The 22,242-nt window shown below is 53.9% G+C and overlaps 2 protein-coding genes across 5 annotated transcripts in view; both read left to right on the top strand.

The window, feature by feature from the left end:
* RC3H2 (ring finger and CCCH-type domains 2) overlaps positions 1-8,815 on the top strand; it is a 29,960-nt gene extending 21,145 nt beyond the window's left edge. For 2 of the 3 annotated variants that reach the window (XM_053282047.1, XM_053282046.1), the window contains 5 exons: positions 360-441; positions 971-1,105; positions 1,849-1,956; positions 3,513-3,661; positions 3,876-8,815. In XM_053282047.1, coding sequence (XP_053138022.1) covers positions 360-441; positions 971-1,105; positions 1,849-1,956; positions 3,513-3,661; positions 3,876-4,080 — 679 coding nt within the window. In that variant the 3' untranslated portion in view covers positions 4,081-8,815. The remainder of the gene's footprint in view (positions 1-359; positions 442-970; positions 1,106-1,848; positions 1,957-3,512; positions 3,662-3,875) is intronic. The other variant, XM_053282048.1, reaches the window with a different exon arrangement.
* Positions 8,816-10,505: 1,690 nt separating this feature from the next.
* On the top strand, positions 10,506-17,621 carry PDCL (phosducin like). 2 transcript variants are annotated; one of them, XM_053282050.1, is made up of 4 exons: positions 10,506-10,649; positions 13,531-13,707; positions 14,489-14,670; positions 16,082-17,621. In XM_053282050.1, the coding sequence occupies exons 2-4, from the start codon at positions 13,539-13,541 to the stop codon at positions 16,634-16,636; spliced, it is 906 nt and encodes a 301-aa protein (XP_053138025.1). In that variant the 5' UTR covers positions 10,506-10,649; positions 13,531-13,538; the 3' UTR covers positions 16,637-17,621. The 2 variants fall into 2 exon arrangements, with proteins under 2 accessions (XP_053138025.1, XP_053138026.1); XM_053282051.1 differs by lacking the exon at positions 10,506-10,649 and adding an exon at positions 12,834-13,107.
* The last annotated feature ends 4,621 nt before the right edge of the window (positions 17,622-22,242 follow it).

Here is a 22,242-nt window from a genome sequence, read left to right as displayed (position 1 = left end):
TAGTAGTAGTAGCAGCAGCAGCGTCTGCAGTGCCAGAGCAGACCCTCAAAAGGCTAGAACCTGCTCTGGGATCATACTTCCTAACCAGATCCGCTGCACAACCAGATCCGCTGCTTCCTAACCAGATCCGCTGCACAAACTATGTGTTCACTTCAGTAAAGCAGCCTGTGTGGGCCCAGCCTGAGGATGAAGACGATGCTGCGTTCCTGGCCACTTGGAGACAGACTGGGGCCGGCCAGCTTACTTGGGGCGTTGGGTTGGTTTTGTCTTCCGGAGGGGGTGCGGGTTTGTCCGTCGTGCTGGGCTCCGTCCTCTGCGTCCCATGAGGTGTAACCTTCTGCACTCCTCCTCCTCCCAAGGGACCGCTTCGTCGTGACTGACGTATCTGCCCCGAGAAAGCATTCCAGCACTGGAGATCTCCTGAGCCTTGAGCTGCAACAGGTAATGCCTGTCCTAGCCTCTCCATGTTCCAGCTGGAGCGTGGAAGGAGCAGAAGCTGGGAGGCCATGGCATGGCGCTTCTTGCCCACACCTCTGCCCTCTGCCCCGCCTTTCCTTCTGAGGCTCATTCTCATGGTCCGGAGGCAGGGATTGCGTGGGAGGTGGGAACCAGGCCGGACAGCTGTTCCTCCTCCCTCAGTCACATGCTGGGGAGGGGATCTCGGAGGCTGGGTGCTCCTGCCTCCCCCGTGAGCCCTCGCCCTGCCTCCTGCCCTGATCTTTGCAAACACAGGGCCACGGGGCTCCACTCCCCTGGCTGGGCATTCCTCCAGCCCTGACCAGGACTGTGAGGGCCAGCCTGATGTTTGTTGTTCTGTGCAAACCTCTTTGAGGAATTGGGTTGAAAGCAGTGTGCAAATGATGGGTGGGGGTGGGTAATGGGTGGGGACCAACATCACTGCTGCGAGCAGTAACCCGCCTGGCCTTCCTCCCAGGTGTCAATGCCTTGTGCACCTCGCTCTCCCCCCCAGGCCAAAAGCAACTCACTCCTGCTTCAGAGAGAGGCGAACGCGCTGGCCACTCAGCAGAAGTGGAGCTCTCTAGACGAGGGCAGCCAGCTCACCCTGAACCTTCTGAGCAAGGAGATGGACCTGAGGAACGGCGAGGTACCGAGGCTGGGCCGGGGCGGCTGGCTGGCTGGCGGCAGCAGCAGGGGTGGCCGTGCCATCTCCATTTTGCCTCTCCAGGGCTGAGCTCAGCAGTGGGAGAAATCCACCTCACAGGCCCCAGGTCTGGCAGTTTGCAGTCAGGGGCTTGCCCCTTCCAAGACTCCAGGAGCGAGTCGACCCTTTAAATCTCCTTTTCATCGCCAAGGGATACCTGTGTCGATGCTTGCACAGCCCCTCTAGAAGCGGGGAAGCGGCCAGCCTGGATGGAGCATGGGTGGGGAGGGCAAGGCAGGAAGCCTGCGCCGGTGCTTAGTTGGCTGGGATATGCCCCGTCTGGCGTTTCAGTTGCAAGGTCACGAGGCAGCTTGGCTTTGCCCTGCCTTGGAGGGACATGAGAGCAGAAGAAGAGCCCAGCTGCAGGGTCAGGCCCCAGGAAGCCCCTCTAGTCCAGCCTCCCCAGATGCCTCTGGGGAGCCCACAGGGGAGAGGGGCATGCAGCCTCTGATTCTGTCTTCAACCACCCTGTGTGGAAATAGGGACCGCTGTGGGTGAGCAGCCATTCCTGCCTCTGCCCGCGAGTTTCCCCATGAAAGACCCACACCTCTTGTGACACCTTAGGCCAGCGTGCTCAGTCCTGGGACCCGGGACGATGGGGGCTGAAGTCCAGCAGCGTCCGGGAACCCAGGACTGAGACCCCCTGCCTTCTGCTTTCTCCATTATCCTTCCTCGCTGCTTCCCAGACGGACTACACGGAAGAGGGTGCAGACCCCCAGCCGGACCGAGACATCGAACTGGAGCTTTCGGCCCTTGATGCTGATGAGCCCGACGGGCAAGGAGAGCCGATGGAAGTACGGACCCACATTCTGGAGACCTTTGCATGTGTTTGGATAGACAGGAGATGCAGAGATTAAGTATAATTTGCACTTCTGCCATACCCAGAGCAAGTGGCAGTCCTGTTGCCGGTTCCCTTCCATCACGCCCCCCCCCACAAAAAAAAGATCTGTTGCTGGCTTCCTCACAGCCGCTGGACTCCTGCCCAGACAAGGAAGGGTTTTTTCAGGCCTCTGGAAGGTTCTCAAGCATTGTTCTTTATTTCTGGAATGGCCACAGAGAGGGTCTCTTGGTTTCCACATGTGCAGCGAATTTATGGGCCACCTCTGGATATCTCTGGAGTCACCCCACCTTCCCAGCAGTGCCTTCCCTCCTGCAACCTTTTGCCCCTTTGCAAGCAGCTCCCCGTATTTCAGTCGGAAGGGGACCCCTGGCCACTGGGCCTGGGGTATCAGATGCCGGCAGAGGCAGCAAGCCGAGACCCCAACACCCAGTGGCCCTCCTGACAGAGCAGGGTGGCTAGTTTACAACAGCGGGCACCGAACAGCCAGGCCGTGGGGAGTGTGGGGGCGACACACACAGTGAACACAGACCCACTGTTATCAAAAGGGGGTTGGTTTTAGCAAAGGAGTGAGGGCCTGGTTTTGAATGGGGTGGGGGAGGGAGAAGTTAGAGCACCACTCATTAAACCAAATATTAGAGAGAAGCGAACTAGCCTGGATGAGCAGACCCTTGTGGTCTACCCACCTAGAGACTTGGGTAGTGGGTGGTATACAAATCTGCTGAATTCAAACACAGTAAATAAATACCCCAGAAGTAATGTTGAGTCTCCAAGATCCACCCCCAGATGGACTCCTCCTCCTCCTCCTCCTCCTCCTCTTGAGTTAGACTTCCCTGGGAGACAGCAGGCACTGCTAGGGGGCCCATCCCTGCAAAGCTGCCTCTGCTCTGCAGGGCATCCAAGGTTTATTATTTATTTGAAATATTTATACCCTGCTCCTCCAGCACACTACTGCTTGGGGCGGCTCATAATATTTCTAAAATAGTTACAACGTAAAATCATACGAATAGAATCAAATTAAGTTAAAAATCCAAGCTAAAACCACAATCAGAATTACCGTTTTTAAAGTTTCAAATTAAAAGTTACTTAAAAAGCTAAAAACTAAGAATTATGAAAACTAAAGAACCTACCAGATATAAGCAATAGGTGACATATTTAAAAGCCTCTTTAAAAAGATGTGTTTTAAGTTGTTTTTTCAAATCTCTGAGAGAGGGAGCGTGGCGAAGCTCTTCAGGGAGAGTGTTCGAGAGCTGAAGAGCCACAACGGAAAAGGCCCTGTCTCTAGTCCCCACCAGCCGGAGCTCTGTTAGTGGCTGGGCCATGAGCAGGGCCTGAGAGGATGAGCAGAGGAGCCTGGCAGGTTCATATGGCAGTTTTGCTTGCAACCTTTTGCTCCGCTCAAGGGGAGGGGAATTGCAAACCATGGGGCTAGAGCTTTATACTCCGTGAGCACAAGGATTTTGCCACGACGACGAAGGCTGTCATTTCTGTCCCCTTTCCTTCTCCGTGCAGGAGATTCTGGGCCTGCAGCTTGGGATCGGCGATGGAGATGATCACCTCTTCAATGGGTCGGCTCTGGAGAACGGCCACCCTCTGGAGCAGCCTCCAAAGGAGTCCCGGCAGCAGAAGAGACCCAGCTTAGGTGAAGACCTTGCTATTCTGTGAGTGTTAGACAAAAACAACCGTGTCCAACCCATTTGGTCTGCAGGACCTTGGAGAGCTCCGAGGGGTGCCACTGACCACCCCAGCTCCCACAGAGGACTTTTATGCCTCCGCTTCTGTTCTTATGCATTCCTGCTGACCATGAGAAATCCTATTTGCAACCTGATGGTTTCCCGCCTTCTTTCTTTTCACACTCCCCACCCCCGCCACCAGGGAGAAGCCGAAAGCAATCCTGCCGGTGACAGCCTGCTTCAGCCAGCCCCTGGTGTCCTGCACGAGCAGCAGCGGAAGCTCCCTGCCTGCCACAACTTCTGCCGGCGGCGTGGGCAGCCTGGTTCTCAAAACGGCTCACGTGATGGTGGAGGGGAAAACCGACTTTCTGAGGCCAGTTGCAAATGGCAAGATGGTCAACAGCTGAGAGGCGTCCCACTTTCGAGCTTGTGACTGTGCTGTGAAAGCATTTACTTACACACACACACACATATATATACACACACAATTACATATACATATATGTATATATACGTATGTGTGTGTATGTATGTGTGTGTGTGTATATCACACACACACATATATATATACATATATATATGATATAATGTATATTTTTTTTAAGAAGATACTATTGGGGTCATCTGTTTCCTGTGGACTCTGCTACATCCAGTCCTTCTCATGTTAGCATTCTAATGAAAGGAAAGGAAACAAACCTGACTGCCAGCATCCATTTGGGTAGGTTCAGGTGTCGGCTCTCCACACCTGCTTTGGGCGCATGGGTTGTGTTTCACTTAAGCTTAAGGCAGATTTTCAGTGAGTTCGTAGGAGTTCCAGGGCACCCACTAGGATATTCTTGTTTTCAAAAAGGCTTCTCTAGGAAAATGTACGAGTTACTAAGCCAGCAAGATCCTCGGGTTGTACACCTCATGGGAGTCACACTCACTTATTTTGCCTTGTTTTTTCTTCCATGGGAGAGGAATTTGTACCTGGTTGCAGTGGCTTTCTTCCGCTGTGGAACTTTGCATGGAAAGAGTGCGTGAGAGAAAGAGAGGTGGGGATCTTTCTAAATTCAGGATTGAAGCAGCTTTTTCTTTGGCGTTGGGCTACTGCATTATATGCAGCTGAACGTCACGTTGCGCATCTCCCTGCCTGTCCTCCCTGCCCCGCTTTTGCTTTAGAACGTGGCATTTCCCTCTCTCACGCCTGTGTACAAATTATAGACTGCAAAACCAAGTGCCTGAGTCTTTCCGCTTACGGACTTGGATGTCAGCTGCTCCAGGTTGTAAGCGGAATCGCTGCGTTCCGTTTTGAGACAGGAAGCGCTTGCTCTGAGGGTGGCGCCCAGAGCCTCACAGATAATCCCCTTGAAAAAACCTTGTCTGATGTATTTGCACTGACGAATCACACAGTATTGCTGTTTGCTCTGCTTTGACACAGACCATGGGTTAGCGGTTCTTTAGATGCCTCCGTAGTATTACGGAGAACCTTAGTATCTGGTTTTATTGCTGATTAACGCTGACAAAGCCTTGAACTTCTTATTAATATAGTTTTAGCTGAGCTTGGACAGAACAATAAATAAATGTCTTCTCTTGTTTAAAAAAATTGCATCTTAGAGATACACATTTATTCATTGTTCAGCTGAAATAGAACCACTCCCCCCCACCCCCAAACTACCATATTGGCTGTATTTTTTTCTTTTTCTCTTATATTTAAAACTCAGGCCACTCTGAAGCTGGCGGAGCAAAAAGGAGTCTGCTTCTTCGCAAGATAATTTCTCGTAGGTTGTCCTCTACCATTTTCTTTTACACATTTTTTGGTATGAATTTTGCATTTCTCTCTCTCTCTTTCTTTCTTTCTTTTTTTAAGTTTATTAATTAACTTCTGTGAAGTTGTTTACTCTGAAAATTGTACTGGAATATTGTGGCCACGCGGCACTTTCGCGCAAGGGCTCTTTCTGCAAGCAGACGGCTTTAAACGAGAAAGAACGATCATGTCACTGGAAAGAAAGGGCTGCTGACGTTCAGACTGCAGCTCTGTGTACAGGATCAGGCTTTTAAAAGAAAAATAATAGCTGTCTTGTGCACACTTCTGGGGTGGGGTTAGCAACCGGCATTTCCCTGAGGGTTACCAATCTGACTTGGATCAAACTTCTTTATCTCTCTCGCAGGAAAAAATTATGTTGTAAATATAAACTGAAAACCCAAGGACTGGCTTTTTTTAATGGAACACACACATCTCAGTAATGTTGTGGAAAATCTTGCCAATGTGATACTCAAGCGCAAGGAGCTCTTTGTGAGACGACAGCCAAATCCCTTCTCTTTAATTTCCTGTGCAACAGTTTCAGTAGCTTCTCGTCCACCTGTTGCAACCTCTCTTGGTAGCAACAAACACCAACAGGAAATTTAAGATTTTCCTTTTAACTACCTGTTCACCTTAACTTGTGACTGTTAACAAAGTTTGATGTGGAATGTCAGATGTCAATATACAAACTGTTGTGCGCAATCTAGCCAGGCTAGTCTGTATATACTAATGTGTATATATATATATATATATATATAACATTTGAAATGCTTCCGGAAATTTCATTTGCGCTAACCAGTATCTCTTTTACATGGATATTTAAACAGCAAGATCTTCCATGTTGAAGGTGGTGTAATTTTAAGGAAAGGATACATTAATTAATTGCTATTTTGTTACAAATATAGCGGGGATGGGGGAATAACACTTTGAGAGATCCTAATTTTTACCCTCAGGGAAATAGCCCTCTGTCAACCAGAGCACCACTGGACATCTTCAGCACAATCTGAGGGTGAATCTATAAATAGATCTTGTGTATTTTACCTTTTAGCTTCTTGGTTTTAGGAATTTGTGTGTGTATGTATTTCTTTTTTTAAAGAGTACTTTGGTTGTGCTTTGCTGGAGGAAGGGGTTTCGAATAAATTGTTTACACAGCCCTTTCCCTTTCTCCAGTAGCATCCCATGCGTATTAGAAACCCATGTCGGCTGTTCTGTGACAAACGTGTCTAAGAATGGGTTCACTTTATATTTGTGTCTCGGGTAGCTAGAGCTCCCGTGGTACAGTAGCCCTCTCAGAAGAGCCACACACTTCACAGGAAGAGAGAGTCTGCCCTGGGGTTGTGCTAGAACCTTCCAAAAAGAGGGCGGCTGGTACGAGGCCAAGAGGGACTTTAAAACCATGTGCCAGCTCTCTCCCTAAGCCTTTGCTGCCACGCATTGTAATCTTGCCATAACACTGTGTGATTTTGGCTGGGCATAGGTGGCAAGTCCGTATAAAGTGGAGTGTCTGGATTTGGAATCGTTTGCCTTAGGGCAGCCAAAGGGCTTGCCGGCTGGCCATGGGATGGGGCAGTTCCTCCCCTGGTTGGAGTCTCTGTGTTCAGGCAGGAAGAGGCTCTTCTTGGAGTGCAAGAGAAGAGGGTAGGTGCCTCTCAGTTTTCAGCAGGCATGTGGCATGTTTGCGGAAAGAGGCAAGGGAAACCCCAGGTGCCAGAGACAAGAGGAAGCTTGCAGCAATAGGAAATGGGCATGGTATCACTGTCCAGTGTGGATTTCTCCCCCTTTATTTGAAACCCGTAGTGATAGCATCAAGAAGGTGGTGCCTGTCACAAAGCAGCCATTGATCTCTGGTAACAAGGCAGGTCTGCCATTGTGGCTTGCGTTAAGGGGTGTACATCACAGCCTCTGACAGCACAGGTCCTGCAGGCTTGCGTGGACTGACGTGATTTGCTTTGTTCTCGCGGGTTCCGTCTGGGTGTGGGGCACATGAGAACCCAGCCTTACCCTGCTGATTGTTCTCAAGATCCACTCATTGATCCTTGCTGGAAGCATTTGGGCTTCTGTGGGAGCACATGGGCCTCAGCAGCATAAAGGTGAACACACAGTGCTCAGAATAGAAGTACAGAGAGAAATATATATATAATATCTCTCTCAAAGTACAAAGCCAGACCATTTGTTCTGTTGTCTTAGAATAATAAATCAATAATAACCAGACACTTGGCTGTGCTTACAATGGAGAAGCTGCCTGTTTTTTTCATAGAACAGTAGAAAAGAGAAGCAGCAGTTTGTGACCCCGATTTGTGAGTCTAGCTCTTTCCCAGTATTTATTTCCCTGGCCTTCCATTGTGAAAGCTAAACCTTAGGGCACATCTCCCCCACCCCTTCGTGGAAAAAGTAGCCAACTCTTCACTACCCACTGTATGCATTTCTTTTAAAGCCCCTTGTTTTTAGGAAATCCCTCTGTATTTAGAGACTGGACCTCTAAATAAAGGAGGGGCCGGCATGGCATAACACAAAGTTTTGGATGGGGGGAGTGGAGACTGGTTTTTCCCCAGTCTAAACTCCCAGCTTGTTCCTTGACATTTGGGACAGCCACACAGTACAGTGCTTTGCTGGCAAAGCTGAATCTTAAGGAATCAAAGAATCAAAGCTGAATCTTCCCTTGCTGAAGTGGAGCAGGGTCACACTGCTAAGCATCCCAGCCACCCAGGTGAAGCAGCAAAAAACTCTTATCTACACACACACACTTTTTGTGAAGCTTTTAACAGACACTTTATATACTTGACAAGAGGGTGAAATAAAATTATTTCTGGGTGCGTTTCTTAGTGCCAGATGTGAGGGCAAAGTACACTTGCACAGATCCCACCTGCTTCTCCAGAGGAGTCCTCGGTTAGTTTAGGCCAAGGCATGGGATTGCATGCGTTTTCCTTATCTGGGCGGACAAATACATTATTCTGTAGTTGTGATACAACACCCGTGGCTTTTCTTGGTACTGCACAATACCCACTGTATAGCCACTCCAGAGTATTGTGGCCTATGCTTGCAGTATCTGCTGTCTGCATTTAATACTGTATACTGCATATTCTTTTCCCTGGACGTTAAAAGGAAAAAAAGGTGTTTTTTTTCTTGGTGCGTTGATTAACATTTATAAACTTGCTTAGCTAGAAAGTTTGGGAAAAGAGACCTGTTTGTCAATTGTACAACCGGTTGTGAAGCTCTCAAGTGTGAATATTTTTACGTCTGTATTAGACATTTTCTTTGCAAATCTATTGTTCGATTGAAATGTAAATGAAATTAAAGATGGTGTACACCCATCATGTATAATAAAGCAGACACCATCGCTACGATGGATTTAATGCTCATTTTTAATGGTGCATTCTCAGCTTCTATTTAAAAATGTAATTTAAAAAAAATCTGTAAAATGAAATGGGGGTATATTTGGGGGTGGGGTAGGGAACGAATTCTATTCCATTGAGTTCCGTTTTAAATTTCCAGGTTGTATTGGTTTCCCTTTTGTGTTACAGGAATAGGATTTACATGGGAAAGCTTAGACCGTATGGTCTGTATTTCGAGGGTGGGGCGGTTAGAAGGTGGGGAGGGGTGGGTTTTGTGATTCGCCTGAATAGCAGAGTGAATTCTGTGTGTGTGTGTTTGATGTAGCACTGAAGTGAAGAGATAATTAGCTTTTGGGCTGGTCACAGACTTTAGTGAATCATGGTTTTTCAGTGTTTGAGAGAGAATTAATGGGGGGGGGGGGAGTTTGCAGTACCTGACATGTATTTGCATGCCGTAAAATAAAAATTTTTGTCCACCTAAACTTGCATTGCCTGTATCTTTAAGCATGGGGTGACCTCTGTGTGTGCACAAGAAGATGTGACTTCTTGGAATTGATAGCCTGCCCTTCTCAAAGGCTCAGTTCCCAATTTAAGCTGCTAAAAACTGTATGTAGAAACACCCGCCCTCTCCTTCACCAAGCCTCACCCTTTCAAGTGTCTGCCTGGCTCCCACCTGTTGAATTCCTGCCATGCAGCTGCTAAAGACGTAGAATGTCTGCTAGGGGGAACAATGGGGAAAGAGCTACCCCAAGTTTCCTAAAAGAGTGGGGTCTCTCGTAAGAGGAAGGGGGTGGCACAGACACCAGGGCGCTCTCAGCGTGGGGGGCTATTTTTGCATTTCACCAGGGCAGGGCTTGATTCTCCCTGCAAGGGATTGGCCTGGAATCAGCATCCATTTCCAGGGTAACGCTTGAAAGCAGTCTTGAACATTGTAATAGCTTAATAGTGTGCAAAACATTGGAAAGGAGAATTAGGGGGTTGTTTTTACAGGTATAGCCTGAGTTGGCACCCACCCATGTCATTCTTTCAACACAGGAAAACTGGATGAAAGGGACTGGAAGTAAACAGTGAATAATAAATAATAAAACGAAATGAAAGCAGAAATATCTTCAGTTCCTAGCTCTCTTGTGTTTTGTTTAGGTGGGGTTTTTTGTTTTCCTCCAGGAAAGAGAGGCTTGGCCTGGGCCTCTAGGCCAGCCCTGGGTCGCCATGACAACCACCCGCCCTTCCCCCGCCCTCTCCAGTAGGGGGCTAAGCTTGTCCTCGCAAGTTACGGCTTCACGCATGCGCAGAGAACACCCAGGCTCTACCGCAAAGAGTTACAGGAGTCATGAAGCGACATGAATAGTTCAGGTCCTCAAATGAACATGCGGAGAACGCACGTATAGCACGTTTCCTGCGGTCGTTAAGCAGAACAACAGAGACAAAAATTTGCAGTTGCTTGTATTGTGTACGTTGGATTTTTTATTGTTTAAAATGGGACAAGGTGCTGCTGCTTGTGATATGTCTAAAAACAAACCGCATGTATGACTAAGCATTAAGGTAAGTGTGCGAGTCTGCATTTGCAATAGTCGGCATTTAATCTGAATATCAAAATTGTATTAATATAAGAATTGTACAAAAAATAAATCGGGCACACCGTGCTGCCAAGGAGGGGGGCGCCGGCGGGCAGAGAGACCTGTAATCTGCCCCGCAGATGGCGCCGGTCAAATGGAAACCGGAAGTGGTAGGTGACGGCCCCAAAACTGTTCCGTGTGTCTACCGCTATGTTCTCGGGAAGAGTTCCCTCCCGCGTCCTCTGCTCCCGGCACCCTTTGCGCTTCCGCTTTTGCCTTCTGGTTTGCCTGGCCAAGAGAGGAAGGTGAGAAAGTGGGGAGGGGCGCCCCTGGGCGGGGGGGCGGGGAGGCTTGCAGGGTCTGCCCCACGGCGAGATACTTGGGGGTGGGGGAAGAAAGGGTGGGTGCATTTTGAGGAGGGGGCGGGGTTCTCTGGGCGAGGGGAGGGTACTCTAGGGGCCTGCCCCATAGCAAGGATTTGGGGCGGGGTGCCAGAACTATGTGCAGAGGGATGTCAAGGGGGGGGGGGAGTGTGAATGCCTTGTGTGGGGGAGAGCCCCATGAGTTAAAGGGGAGTTGCGGCGGGAGCCTGCCCGCCCCACAGGGAGGGGTGGGGGTGGGGGTCACTGATGGGAGCCGAAGGAGAAAAGGGGGCCAGTGCCATTGTTCCCTCTAACCGGGATTCCCAGATGCAGTTGACTACAACTCCCAGCATCCCCGGCTGCAGTCGCTTTTACTTGGGCCTTCTGGGAGTTGTCCTCAACAGCACCTGGGCATCCCAGTTAGAGGAAACTCTGGTCAGTGCCGCTGTTCCCTGTCAGAGGGATTCCCTGACGATGTTGACTACAACTCCCATAATCCCCAGCCAAAGGCCATTGCAGCTGGGGATTCTGGGAGTTGTAGTCCACAATGTCCGGTAATCCCTCTTACCAGGAAGCCTGGTCAGTGCCTTGGGGTGGAGGTGTCAGGGTGCTGTGACAGGGAGAGGGGCTTGTGGGGGGAGGCCGCCGGCAGGTGCAGAGTGGTGCCAGGGGACAGTGTCTAACCCCTCCTTCAGGTTGATGAGTCAGTCAAACCTCTGCCTGAAGTGGTGGTGGTGGTGGTTTCCCTGCAAGGTGTTTGCCCTGCCTGGCCTCTCTGAGCCAGCTTTTCTTGGGTTACCACTTTCAAAATCTACACAAACACACCCCTTTCTTTTAGGGCCATTCATTTGTATCTTAGTTTCTTGATCTTCGTTCAGTCTCATCTTATGAGTTCCTTGATTTGTCAGCTGCCTGCATTGTTTTGCATAGGGAGGCAGGGTATAAACACTGGAAATGGGTAAAGAGACCGCCCTCCTGCCTGGCGCTGTCTGGGCCTTCGTGCTGCTGAAAGGCAGGTTTCTCAGATCGGCGAGAGAAGCAGAGGCCAGGTTGTTCAGGGTGAAGAGGTAGAGGGCACCGTTTGGTTTGTTTACTGATCTGCTAGCATGGACTCATCCCCTTGGGGTTCTGGGCAGCTTACGTAAACAGTTTGGAAAACACTGGGAAAACATCCCCTGGATGTTGCATAAATACCCAGCACCCTGTGGCAGTGACGCAGAGCAGCAGGGAAGGGGGCCTGGGCAAGCAGGAGGGGGTCCCCTGCTGGTCCCACACTCTGCTTGCTGCTTGGAGCCGGGCAGCCCTCTGCCTCACTTCTAAAGCTGCTGGGGACAGCGTTCTGCTGGGGTTCTCTTTAGGAGAAAAGGCATGCAAACTCCCAGCAGCTGGGAGCCCCCTCGGCTGCAGCTTCACCCTTGGGTGACCAAGTATGTCCTGGGCTGGGGGTGGGGTGGGGTGGGAGGGAACACCAACAGCTCTCAGTCTAGCAGACAGTGACTGAGCCAGAATTCTCCTTCCCCAAACATGTCTGTTGGGCTTAGGGTTTGTGCCCAGTGTCCTGCGTTCAGAGGTAGACTGCCTTTCAGTCTGGGGGTTCTATTTCACCCTGGTAGCTACTAGCTATTGATAAGCCTCTATGGACTAAGTTGGGGTAGGCAAGCTTCACTCTCCAGCAGTTGTGGAACTCCCATCACCTTCAGCCACAAAGCCAAGGTTGCCTACCCCTGGTCTGAAAAAAGCCAGCCTCCACCATTGTGTCCTGAGCCGGCAAAGTCCGTAAATTAAATGACGTGATCATTCCAGCTGCGTTTGAGACTTCCCTCTCGTGGGCCAGCTGCAGCATCGCTTTGGGGCTCTAGCTTGCATCTCCATTTCACAGGAGAATCTGCCACTTTGAGTGATTACAGTCCAGATGGCTTGCAGACCTGCAAATCCATGGCCGAGAGAGAAGCTCTAATTCCAGATCATGGGAGGGATTAAGAGGCCGCAGGGCTCCACGGCTGCTGTGGTCCGCCGTGCTGATGCTTGGCTCAACATCTGTGCCATCTGACTTGTTTGTTTGGAAGGAAGAGTGGGGAATGAGGGGCGGTGGGGGGCGGGGATTGTCTTAAAAGCTTGTGGGGCCTGCAGAGAGAGAGGGAGGAATTGGCTGCCGCGTAGTGAACCAAGGACTTGATTTAGAACTGTAAGGTTCCAATGAGGAGGCTGCTTTGCTAGGCAAATCTAAAGGTGGCCCAGCTGCAGAAAGAGACAGCTGTTGCTGAGTAACGTCACTCTTGAGTCATTACGGAGGCAGCAGCAGCATCATCAACAAGGACAGAAATATCAAGCCCGTCTCCTTCCTCTTAAGGCTGTTGCCTAGGGCATCTCCCGCTTCTCATTCCGTGAAGGGAAAGGACAGGTATGGAGTTGCCTAGGAAGCTGCCTCCTACAGAGTCAGCCCCTTGGTCCACCCAGCTCAGGATTGCCTACACTGACTGGTAGCAGCTCAGGCAGGAGTCTCTCCCAGCCCTCCCTGGAGATGCTGCTGCTGCCAGGGAGTGAACCGGACCTCCTGCATGCCAAGCAGAGGCTCTGCCCCTGCGCTGCGGCCCCCTCTCCCTTAAAAGTGGCTATTTCCTGTCATTGCAGAGCTTGGAGTTCCCCAGAGTGGCCCACTTTTCTCTGCTTTTCCTGCTTGCAGTGGGTCAGCAGCACCTCTCCTGCCCACGCACAGCAAAGCGAGAGAGGCTTGGTGTGTGTTTTTCCGAGGGTTTGTTCCGGGCAGCAGCAGAATCGGGCTGTCCGTCAGCTGGACTTCCACCAGTCCGTCTTCTCTTTGCAGCCCCCACAATGACGACCTTGGACGATAAGCTGCTGGGTGAGAAACTCCAGTACTATTACAGCAGTAGCGAGGATGAGGATAGCGAGAAGGAGGAGGGGTCGGGAGAAGGCCGCACCCTGCCCAGTGCTGTGCCGGGGGAGGTGCACCTGAGCAGCGACGGCAGTGCTGTGAACACAGGTGAGTCTCCCTCCTGTCTCGGCCCCTCACAGTGCCTGGGGCTCACCTGTCTGTCGGAAACAGGAAAGGACTTTTCAGCACACATTAAGACTGCTCTCCGGAGATCACCCTTTCCGCACCATCTGCTGTGGAGCTGGACACGTTTCCGTCTCGCCCCATAGAATACGGTGAGGACAGGATCAAATAAAAGGCAGCTATTGTTCAGTGTTCCCTGTAACAGGGAATCCCCAGGGTTGGGGTCAGCATCAACTGGGATTCGCTGTTGCAGGGAACACTGGTTGAGTTTTAAGTTCTGTCAGATTAAAAGCCCTCTGAGAATAAATTGTTTGGTTATAAAAGTTCTGTAAGGTTTGCAGGACTTCCTTCCTACGTGGGTGGGACTTCCACCTTCTTTGAAGTATCCTTTATCCAGGCTGGACCATAGGAAGCTGCCTTCTACGTAGTCAGGTGCTTGTTCCATCTGGCTCAGGACTGTCTGCATTGCCTGGCAGCATCTCTACAAGTTTTCAGGCTTAGGCGTCTTTCCCAGGCCTCCCTAGAGAGGCTGCCAGGGACTGAACCGGGGGCCTTCTGCAGGCAAACCTGATGCTCTTCCCCTGAGCTACGGCCCCGTCCCCTCCGGGGAATCTCCTACAGTGCTTGCCTGTAGTCTCCCATCCAAATGCAAACCAAGGCGGACTCTGTTTAGCAGGGGGGGCCATTCATTCACGCTACCCCCAGACCAGCTCTCCTCTGACACCGGCTGCCTGCTTGTTTTCCTGCACCCCACCCCACCCCACAGGTCCTAAAGGGGTCATCAATGACTGGCGAAGGTTCAAGCAGCTGGAGACGGAGCAGCGTGAGGAGCAGTGCCAGGAGATGGAGCGACTCATCAAGACGCTCTCGATGACCTGCAGGTCTCACCTGGACGAGGAGGAGGACAAGCAGAAGCAGAAGGAGCTGCAGGAGAAACTGAACGGCAAGGTGACTCTCTTTCCCCCACACACACACACACACCAGCCCACCTCCTGGGCACTCTGGGGTCCCGGTTGCTTTCCCCTGGCGCTTGAGGGCCTTGCTGGTTTGTGTCTAGAAAAACGGAGGAGGCAGAGGGACCTCCTGCCCTGCGCCAGGCCTGCTCTGGGTTGGCCTGCCGGTCCCGCCAGGGGGTGCCCACACCTGCAAAAAACAGGCCTGTCTGGCCCTGAGCTCGGGGGCTTGGAGAAACCGTGGGCCTTTCTGCGTGCACACCGATCTCGGCTTGATATCGGCTTCACTGTCCTGGCTCTCACCTCCTCGAAAGAATGCTGGGAATTGCTGTTTGGTGAGAGGGCTGAGGATGCCCTCGAGCAGAGCAGGGGAGGTGGGCGCCTTGCCTCTCCTGCTGCTGCTGCTTCTGCTGCAGCACAACTCCCATCTTCCCCAGCCACAATTAACATCTGGAGGCAAAAGTACTACTAAAAGCAAAGTGTGCCGTCGAGTCGATTTCAACTCGTGGCGCCCACAGACTAGCCCTGTGGTTGTCTTTGGAGGGGTTGACCATTGCCTCCTCCTGCGCAGTAGGAGATGATGCCTTTCAGCATCTTCCTATATCGCTGCTGCCTGATAGAGGTATTTCCCATAGTCTGGGAAACAGACCAGCAGGGATTCGAACCGGCAACCTCTACTACTACAAATACTTATATACTGCTTTTCAACAGAGTTTACAAAGTGGTTTACAGAGAGAGAGAGAGATGGTCCCCTGTCCCCAAAGGGCTCACAATCTACAAAAGAAACATAGAGGTAGACACCAGCGACAGCCCTTGGAGGGATGCTGTGCTGGGGTTGGATAGGGCCAGTTGCTCTCCCCCTACTCAGACAATCGCCACTTCTAAAAGGTGCCTCTTTGCCCAGTTAGCAGGCTCTATTGAGTTCCCATGACCCGCCGTAGAACTGCAATGCCCAGAGTTCCCGGAAAAACAAAGTCTGTGAGGTGAATAATAATACAACTTCAGTAACAAATTGTTCTCTGGGAGGGGGGCCCACAACAATAGAAACGCCCAGTTAAAACACGCAACACAAAGCAAACAAGTTGCAGTATAAAACAGAAAATCCAAAATACAGTCCAAAGCATTTGAACACTTTAAAAAATCAATTCTAAAAAGCCGGAGTGAACCGAGTCCCCGCCCTGCCTGCCCTGCCCATAATTCTGCAGACCTCTCTCTTGGGGGTGTGCGTGCCCCTCAGTGCCCCCCTACCCTCCCTGCACCCATGAACGCCCAAGGGGAGCCTGCATGCAGCCTAGACCCCCAGAGGACAGGCGGGGCGGTTGAGACGGATTGCTGTGGCTGACGGGCCGGGTCCCCTGGCCCCTCCCTGCCCATTAAAAGGAGGCTCTTCTCCCCGCTCCCTCCAGCTGACGCTGCAGGAGTACACCATCCTGCACGAGGGGGCGGACGACGACGAGGAGTTCCTGCAGCAGTACCGCAAGCAGCGGATGGAGGAGATGCGGCAGCAGCTGCACAGCGGGCAGCAGTTCCGGCAGGTCTTTGAGATCCTCAGCGGGGAGGCCTTCCTGGCCACGGTCGACCAGGTGCACAAGCACACCCTGGTGATGATCCACATCTACGAGGAGGACGTGCCCGGGGCCGACTCCCTCAGCGGCTGCATGCTCTGCCTGGCCGCCGAGTACCCCACGGTCAAGTTCTGCCGGGTGCGGAGCTCCCTGATCGGGGCCAGCGCCCGCTTCACCACCAGCGCCCTGCCGGCCCTCCTGGTCTACAAGGGCGGGGAGCTGGTGGGCAACTTTGTGCGCATCACCGACCAGCTGGGCGAGGACTTCTTCGCCGTGGACTTGGAGGCCTTCCTGCAGGAGTGCGGCCTGCTGCCTGAGAAGGACCTGTCGCTCCTGAGCTCCATCCGCAGCGCCTCCCCCTGCTACAGCGAGGACAGCGACCTGGAGATCGACTGAGAGCCCCGGGGGGGCGGGGGGGGGCGTGCTGCGAGTGCAGACCCAGCCAGGGGGCACAAGCTGCCGCCTCGGAGCCCCTTCCGGCCCAGATAGGCTACTCCGTTGTCTCTCCCTTCCCCAACTGGCGGCAGCTTCGGGGCCTCTGCGCCTGGCCGGCAGACCTCCAGGATGTCTTTGCCTCTGCTCCTCTCCGCTGCTTCCCTGCCGCCCCCCCCCTCCTCCCACTGAGACTCTGTCCTGGGGGAAGGGAGGCACCCGCCCTGGAAAGAGAGAGGAGGAAACCCTCTCGGGGCATGTGGCGTTGGCTGTTTCTGTCCAGTCCATGTCAAGGAAGCCTCCTCCATCCACAGGGGCCCTGCGGGCGCCACACTCTCTGCGCACCAGAGTTGTCTTTGGCTGGAGACGTCTGGGCGTTGAAATGAAGCGGACAGGACAGCTGGAGGCCTCGTGCACCCTCAGAGGTGTCCCGGTTGCCTCTGCCTCGCCCTCTGCATTTTGTCCCGGTGCAGTCACAAGCAAATGTGGCGGGCGGGCGCCTGGCCCCAGCGGCCCCCAGGAACGGGCTTTCGCGGCGTGTGAGCGCCGAGATGCCCAGCGATGACAGAGGAACGGCCCACCAGAGGGTTTCGTCCGCCACAGGGACCTCCGGAGCCTCCAAAACCCTCTCTGGAGCGATCCTTGCAGGCTGCAGCTCGGCCCAGCGCGCGGCTGCTCACGGCTGTTCCCTCCCGGGCTCTCTCCACGCCTTGCACTCGCTCCCCAGCCACCTGTCGAGCAGTGCAAAGCCCCCTGTGTCTCGTGCCTGGTCTGACCCTTGCAGGTTTATCTGTGTTGTGAGAAGCTCCTCCGCTGGGCCCTGCGTCCTTTTCTCCTCCCTCTTTCTGTGCAGGTTGACTGTTTTGCTAAAAGGGAAAGCCCTCTTTTACGAGGTGTGGGGAATTCCTCAAACCCTTTCTTAAATTAACGCAATAAAATATAGAACGACCGGATCTTCCAGTCGTTTCTTGGGCACCTTGATGGCCGGGGGGTGTGTGTGTCCCTTCTTTGTCTCGTCTCCACCTTCCCAAAATCTGTCTTTCCGCAATGGGGTTGGGGCCATGGCTCGTTGGCAGGGCCCCTGCCTTGCGTGCAGAAGGCGCCAGGCTCACTCCCTGGCCAGGGGGTGGGCGGGGATGGGGAGAGTTTTGACATGTTGCCTCACCACCCCGCTTCCTTGCTGCCAGAGGGTTGGATCACGGCACCTGGAAGGTCCCGGCATCCCCCGGTAGTCAAGCAGCGGGCTGCAGAGCCCCTTGGAGCTCCCTTGGGGGTGGGCAAAGAAGAGCGTGCTCCGGTCAGGGCTGCAGCCCCCACAGCCCAGTCCCCAAGGGGCCTGCCCTGGGCAGAGGGTCAGGGCACCGCTCAGCCACAGGCCTGCCCAGGAGGAGGCTCCCCGGGTGGGTCCAGCTGCCCTCTTGTGGGGGGTTAGACCCTCACTCCTCTCCTCACCACTCCACCTCCCTTGCCCAACGCTTCTCTGGCGTGTGCTTTCGCCATCTGGGGGGCGGGCACCACAGAGAGGAGAGCCGGTCTGGTGGGAGCCAGCATGACTCGTCCCCTTAGCTAAGCAGGGTCTGCCCTGGTTTGCATTTGAATGGGAGACTACAGGTGTGAGCCCTGGAAGATCTTCCCCTGAGGGGATGGGGCCGCTCTGGGAAGAGCATCTACAGGGTCCAAGTCCCCTCCCTGGCAGCATCTCCAAGATCGGGCCGAGAGAGAGACTCCTGCCTGCAACCTTGGAGAAGCCGCTGCCAGTCTGTGCAGACAATACTGAGCTAGACAGACCAAGGGTCTGACTCAGCAAATGGCAGCTTCCTATGTCCACCTTATGCAGCAACTGGTGGCCTTGTTGCCCTTTCTGCGCCTGATGCCGATGCTTCTCCAGGCAGCCAGTTGGACCCCAAGATGAAGCTCTCTGCCGGCTGACCTGCTGCCAGCTATCCAGGGGCAGCGGTGGGGGTGAAGGGACTGCCTGGCTGGATCTCTGTCCCAAAAGTATTGGTGTCCCCTTTCATGTTTTTCATCTGTGTGCGGAATGAGTTTTGTTCTGGGCGGCAGGATCCAGGCAGTGCGTGCGCACCCTGTGCATGCAGAGTGGGGCCTTCCGGATTCCACCTGCGCGGGGTCTTCAATGAACGGAGCAGACATTTAAAGATGTGCGGGTGCATGCACACGGGCGCGCCTTAGAGGGAACACGGACCTGCGCTTCTCATCCCCACGGGGACCTTCCGGGTGTGCGAATCGCCAGGATGCCCAGCCATAAGAGGAGAGTGCCATTTGAAGGGCAACACCACGGCACCCCGAGAGCAACACAGTCCTGAGCAGCGGCTGGGCTGGTTCTTTTTGTGCTGTTTTGGAACAGGCCAGCAGGAGGGAGAGAGCGAGCGTGCACGGCTGTCTGAGCCTGGAGCTGGCTGGGGAGAGCCCTGTGAAGAGGTCCCTGGCCTGCCCACGGGAGTGCAGGTGCCTTGCAGGCGTGCATATGCAGCCCAATGGCTCAGCCTGCTCACCATAAAAGCTCCCCCCACTCTCCTCCCCAGGAAGGACGCCTGAGCATCCTTTCATCCAGGCAGGTCACGGTGGCTTTCCAGGGGCACCTCTTGGCTCTTCGGACTTGGGCCGTGACCTCCTGCATGTAGCCAACATCTAAAAGGAAACAGACGAAACTAAAATGGGGAACCCTTGGCAGGACCCTGCAGCAGCCCGAGACACGCCACGCAGCCATGATGCAACATCACTCCCAGCTGGGGTGAGGGGCTGTGCCAGGACATGCTCAGGAGGGTGGGAGCGGCAGAGATTTGGGGAGCCCGAGGGGAGCCCAGCGAGCTGGGCAGGGCGCAGAGGACGGAGTGGCCTTCTGCTCCCTTCAGGCATCAGGGGATGGGGGAACCGGGGGCCCAGTCTTCAGGTCTGCCCCACTGAGGCCTCGACACTCCGCTCTCACAGGACATTTCCCACAGCCCCGAGTGCTGCCCCAGACAGGTCAAAGGAAGGGCTGGCCCGGCTTCCTCATTGGCTTCCCCGCAGGGTTTTGCAAAAGCAGAAGAGAAAGCAGCGTGTCAGGTTCCTCGAGGGAGGGGTGGCGCCCAACGCGTTGCACGCAACCGCCTACCAAGCAACCCACTCTGCATGGGCCTTAGCATTGCCCCAGGGATGCCGCCTTGAAGCCGCTCCAGTTCCAAGTCGCGGGGCCATCCAGAGATGTGGGTGCAGGCCATGGGGAGGTGGCTGGCATCCAAAGGTTGCGGGGTTGGGGGGGGGGTTCGTTTCCGTGAGACTGCTGCTCCGGTAGCCTCCTGTTTCACACAGTGGCCCCCCTGAAGCCTCCAGGAAGCCCACAGGTGGAAGGTGCCAATTGGCTCCCCGCCAAAGGCCTGGCGACTTCTCCCTCTACGTCCCATGAGTTCAACTGGGCAGGGATTTGTGAGTGCATGCCTGAGGGTATTGGGGGACCCCCAAGCCCTGTCTCTCCCCCCCCCTTGCTACAAGGCGACTGCTGGCCACAGACGGCCGGCCAGCCCCGGCTCAGGGTGCAGAAGCCCTCGGAGAAGGCACTGCTGAAGGAGTCCTGTCCCCAGCCAGCCAAGGCGTGAGCCCAAACCCTGCATTCTGGGATGCTGAGAATCTCACCCCCGAGAGAAGTCGGGAGCATCATGCAGGCCTCCTTGGGAGAGCAGCCCAGGTCAGCCAGCTGGGGGTGTGCTGAGGAGTGCAGCAACGTGTCCAGTTTCTGCGTGGAAAATGCTTTTAAAAGGGGCATCGGAGAACGTAAGGCATGAAAACCTAAAGCAAGTCCTGCTAGCACTCCAGGACCCAACAATGGGAACATAGGCAGCTGCCATCTACTGAGTCAGACCCTTGGTCCATCTAGCTCAGTGCTATCTTCACGGACTGGCAGCGGCTTCTCCAAGGGTGATGCTGCCAGGGAGGGAACTTGGAATCTAAGATGCTCTTCCCAGAACGGCTCCATCCCTTACTGAGGGGAATATTTTGCAGTGCTCCCACTTCTAGTCTCCCATCCAAATGCAACCAGGGCAGACCCTGCTTAGCTCAGGGGACAAGTCCTGCTTGCTCCCACCAGAGCAGCTCTCCCCTCCTAAGGAGAGGCCAATCCACAGGCACCCCCCACAGCCGCGCTCTGTTTGTAGCTCCCGTCTCCGTGCTGAACCGCAAACCTTTTGGCTCCACCTGCTGAACTCTGGAGAACTGGCTGCATCTCATGTCGAATTGCACAAGGCAGTGCAAAATGGGCGAAACACACAGCTGCAGAGTCTCGCTCCTCGTTGACAAGTGTAGGCTTGTCCTGACCCCCCAGAAATAACTGCAACCCACCCGTCACCCCGTCTCCTTTCCAGACTGATTCTGCAGCCCATCTGCTGTTGCACCAGAGAGCACCCTGCTTACTTGGAACAAGCAGCGGCCTCACATCTCTGGTGCGCTGACAACGCGGGCCCCACCTGAGCCACCCTCCATGCATGGGCACCCCTTGAGTCTGATGGGCCTTGCTCCCCTGCCGCTTGGGTTTGGAGGCCTCCTGTCCGGATAGATTTCCCGTGAAGTGCTGCAAGGAGTTTAAGCAGTGCAAGTCACTGTTGCAGCCAGTAGAGAGACCGGCAACAGGTGTAGCCGATTAGGAGAGGTAAAAAGGTCATGAGTGCTGACCAAATGTGACTGGCTGGAGCCGGCATAAAATAAAGCTCAAGCATGAGCCTCTTGTCCACTGTGGTCCGCCCGGCTGCTGTAATCTATGTGCCTGCTGCGACAGTACTTGTGTGTATCTGGACCTGCTGAGACTACATATCATGCGAGTGTCCTGTACTTCAGTGCAATCTACGTTTGACTTTTACCCCTGTGTCTGAGTGTTCTTGCTACAGCCTAGTTGGGGGCTGGCTACTTACTCTGCTACAACGGTGCAGCAGCACCAACACCTCCTCTCTCTCTGAGCTGCCTATCCAGGGTTTATCCAGAGCCAAAAATCACTGGGGAACCATGGGCAGTAATGGATCCTAGGAACATCGGAAGCTGCCATCGACTGAGTCAGACCCTTGGTCCGTCGAGCTCAGCATCGTCTGCACAGACTGGCAGCGACTCCTCCGAGACTGCAGGCGGGAATGTCTCTCCGCCCTCTCTTGGAGATGCCGCCAGGGAGGGAACTTGGGGCCTCCTGCATTAAAGCAAGCCGGGGTTCTTCTTCCCAGAGCGGACTCCCCACCCCCTCAGGGGAAGTCCCTTAGTGCTCACACAGGTAGCCTCCCATCCAAAGGCAAACCAGAGAAGACCCTGCTTAGCAAAGGGGGCCAGTCAAGCTTGCTCCCCAGCAGACCAGCTCTCTGCCTGGTCAGGGCTGGCTGGCACTGCTACTGCTGATCTAGACTCACATTGGGAGGGCCGGGCGGCTCTTGTGACGGCCAGGTGGGCGGAAGGAAGGAGGAGCCCAGAGACCCCCCCTCGGGAGAGCCAGAGGCCACGTGTCAGCCACGCCAGGCACTTCCCAAGGGCGCCACGAGCCACCCAGCCTTGCCTTGAGCAAAGGGGGCCTTTCTCCCGCCTTGCAGGCACAAAAGCGG

The sequence above is a fragment of the Hemicordylus capensis genome, chromosome 17, assembly GCF_027244095.1.
Source record: "Hemicordylus capensis ecotype Gifberg chromosome 17, rHemCap1.1.pri, whole genome shotgun sequence".
NCBI classification, from domain to species: domain Eukaryota; kingdom Metazoa; phylum Chordata; class Lepidosauria; order Squamata; family Cordylidae; genus Hemicordylus; species Hemicordylus capensis.
The sequence above is the reverse complement of the archived record's forward strand: the minus strand, read 5'-3'. Positions and strand labels throughout refer to the sequence as shown.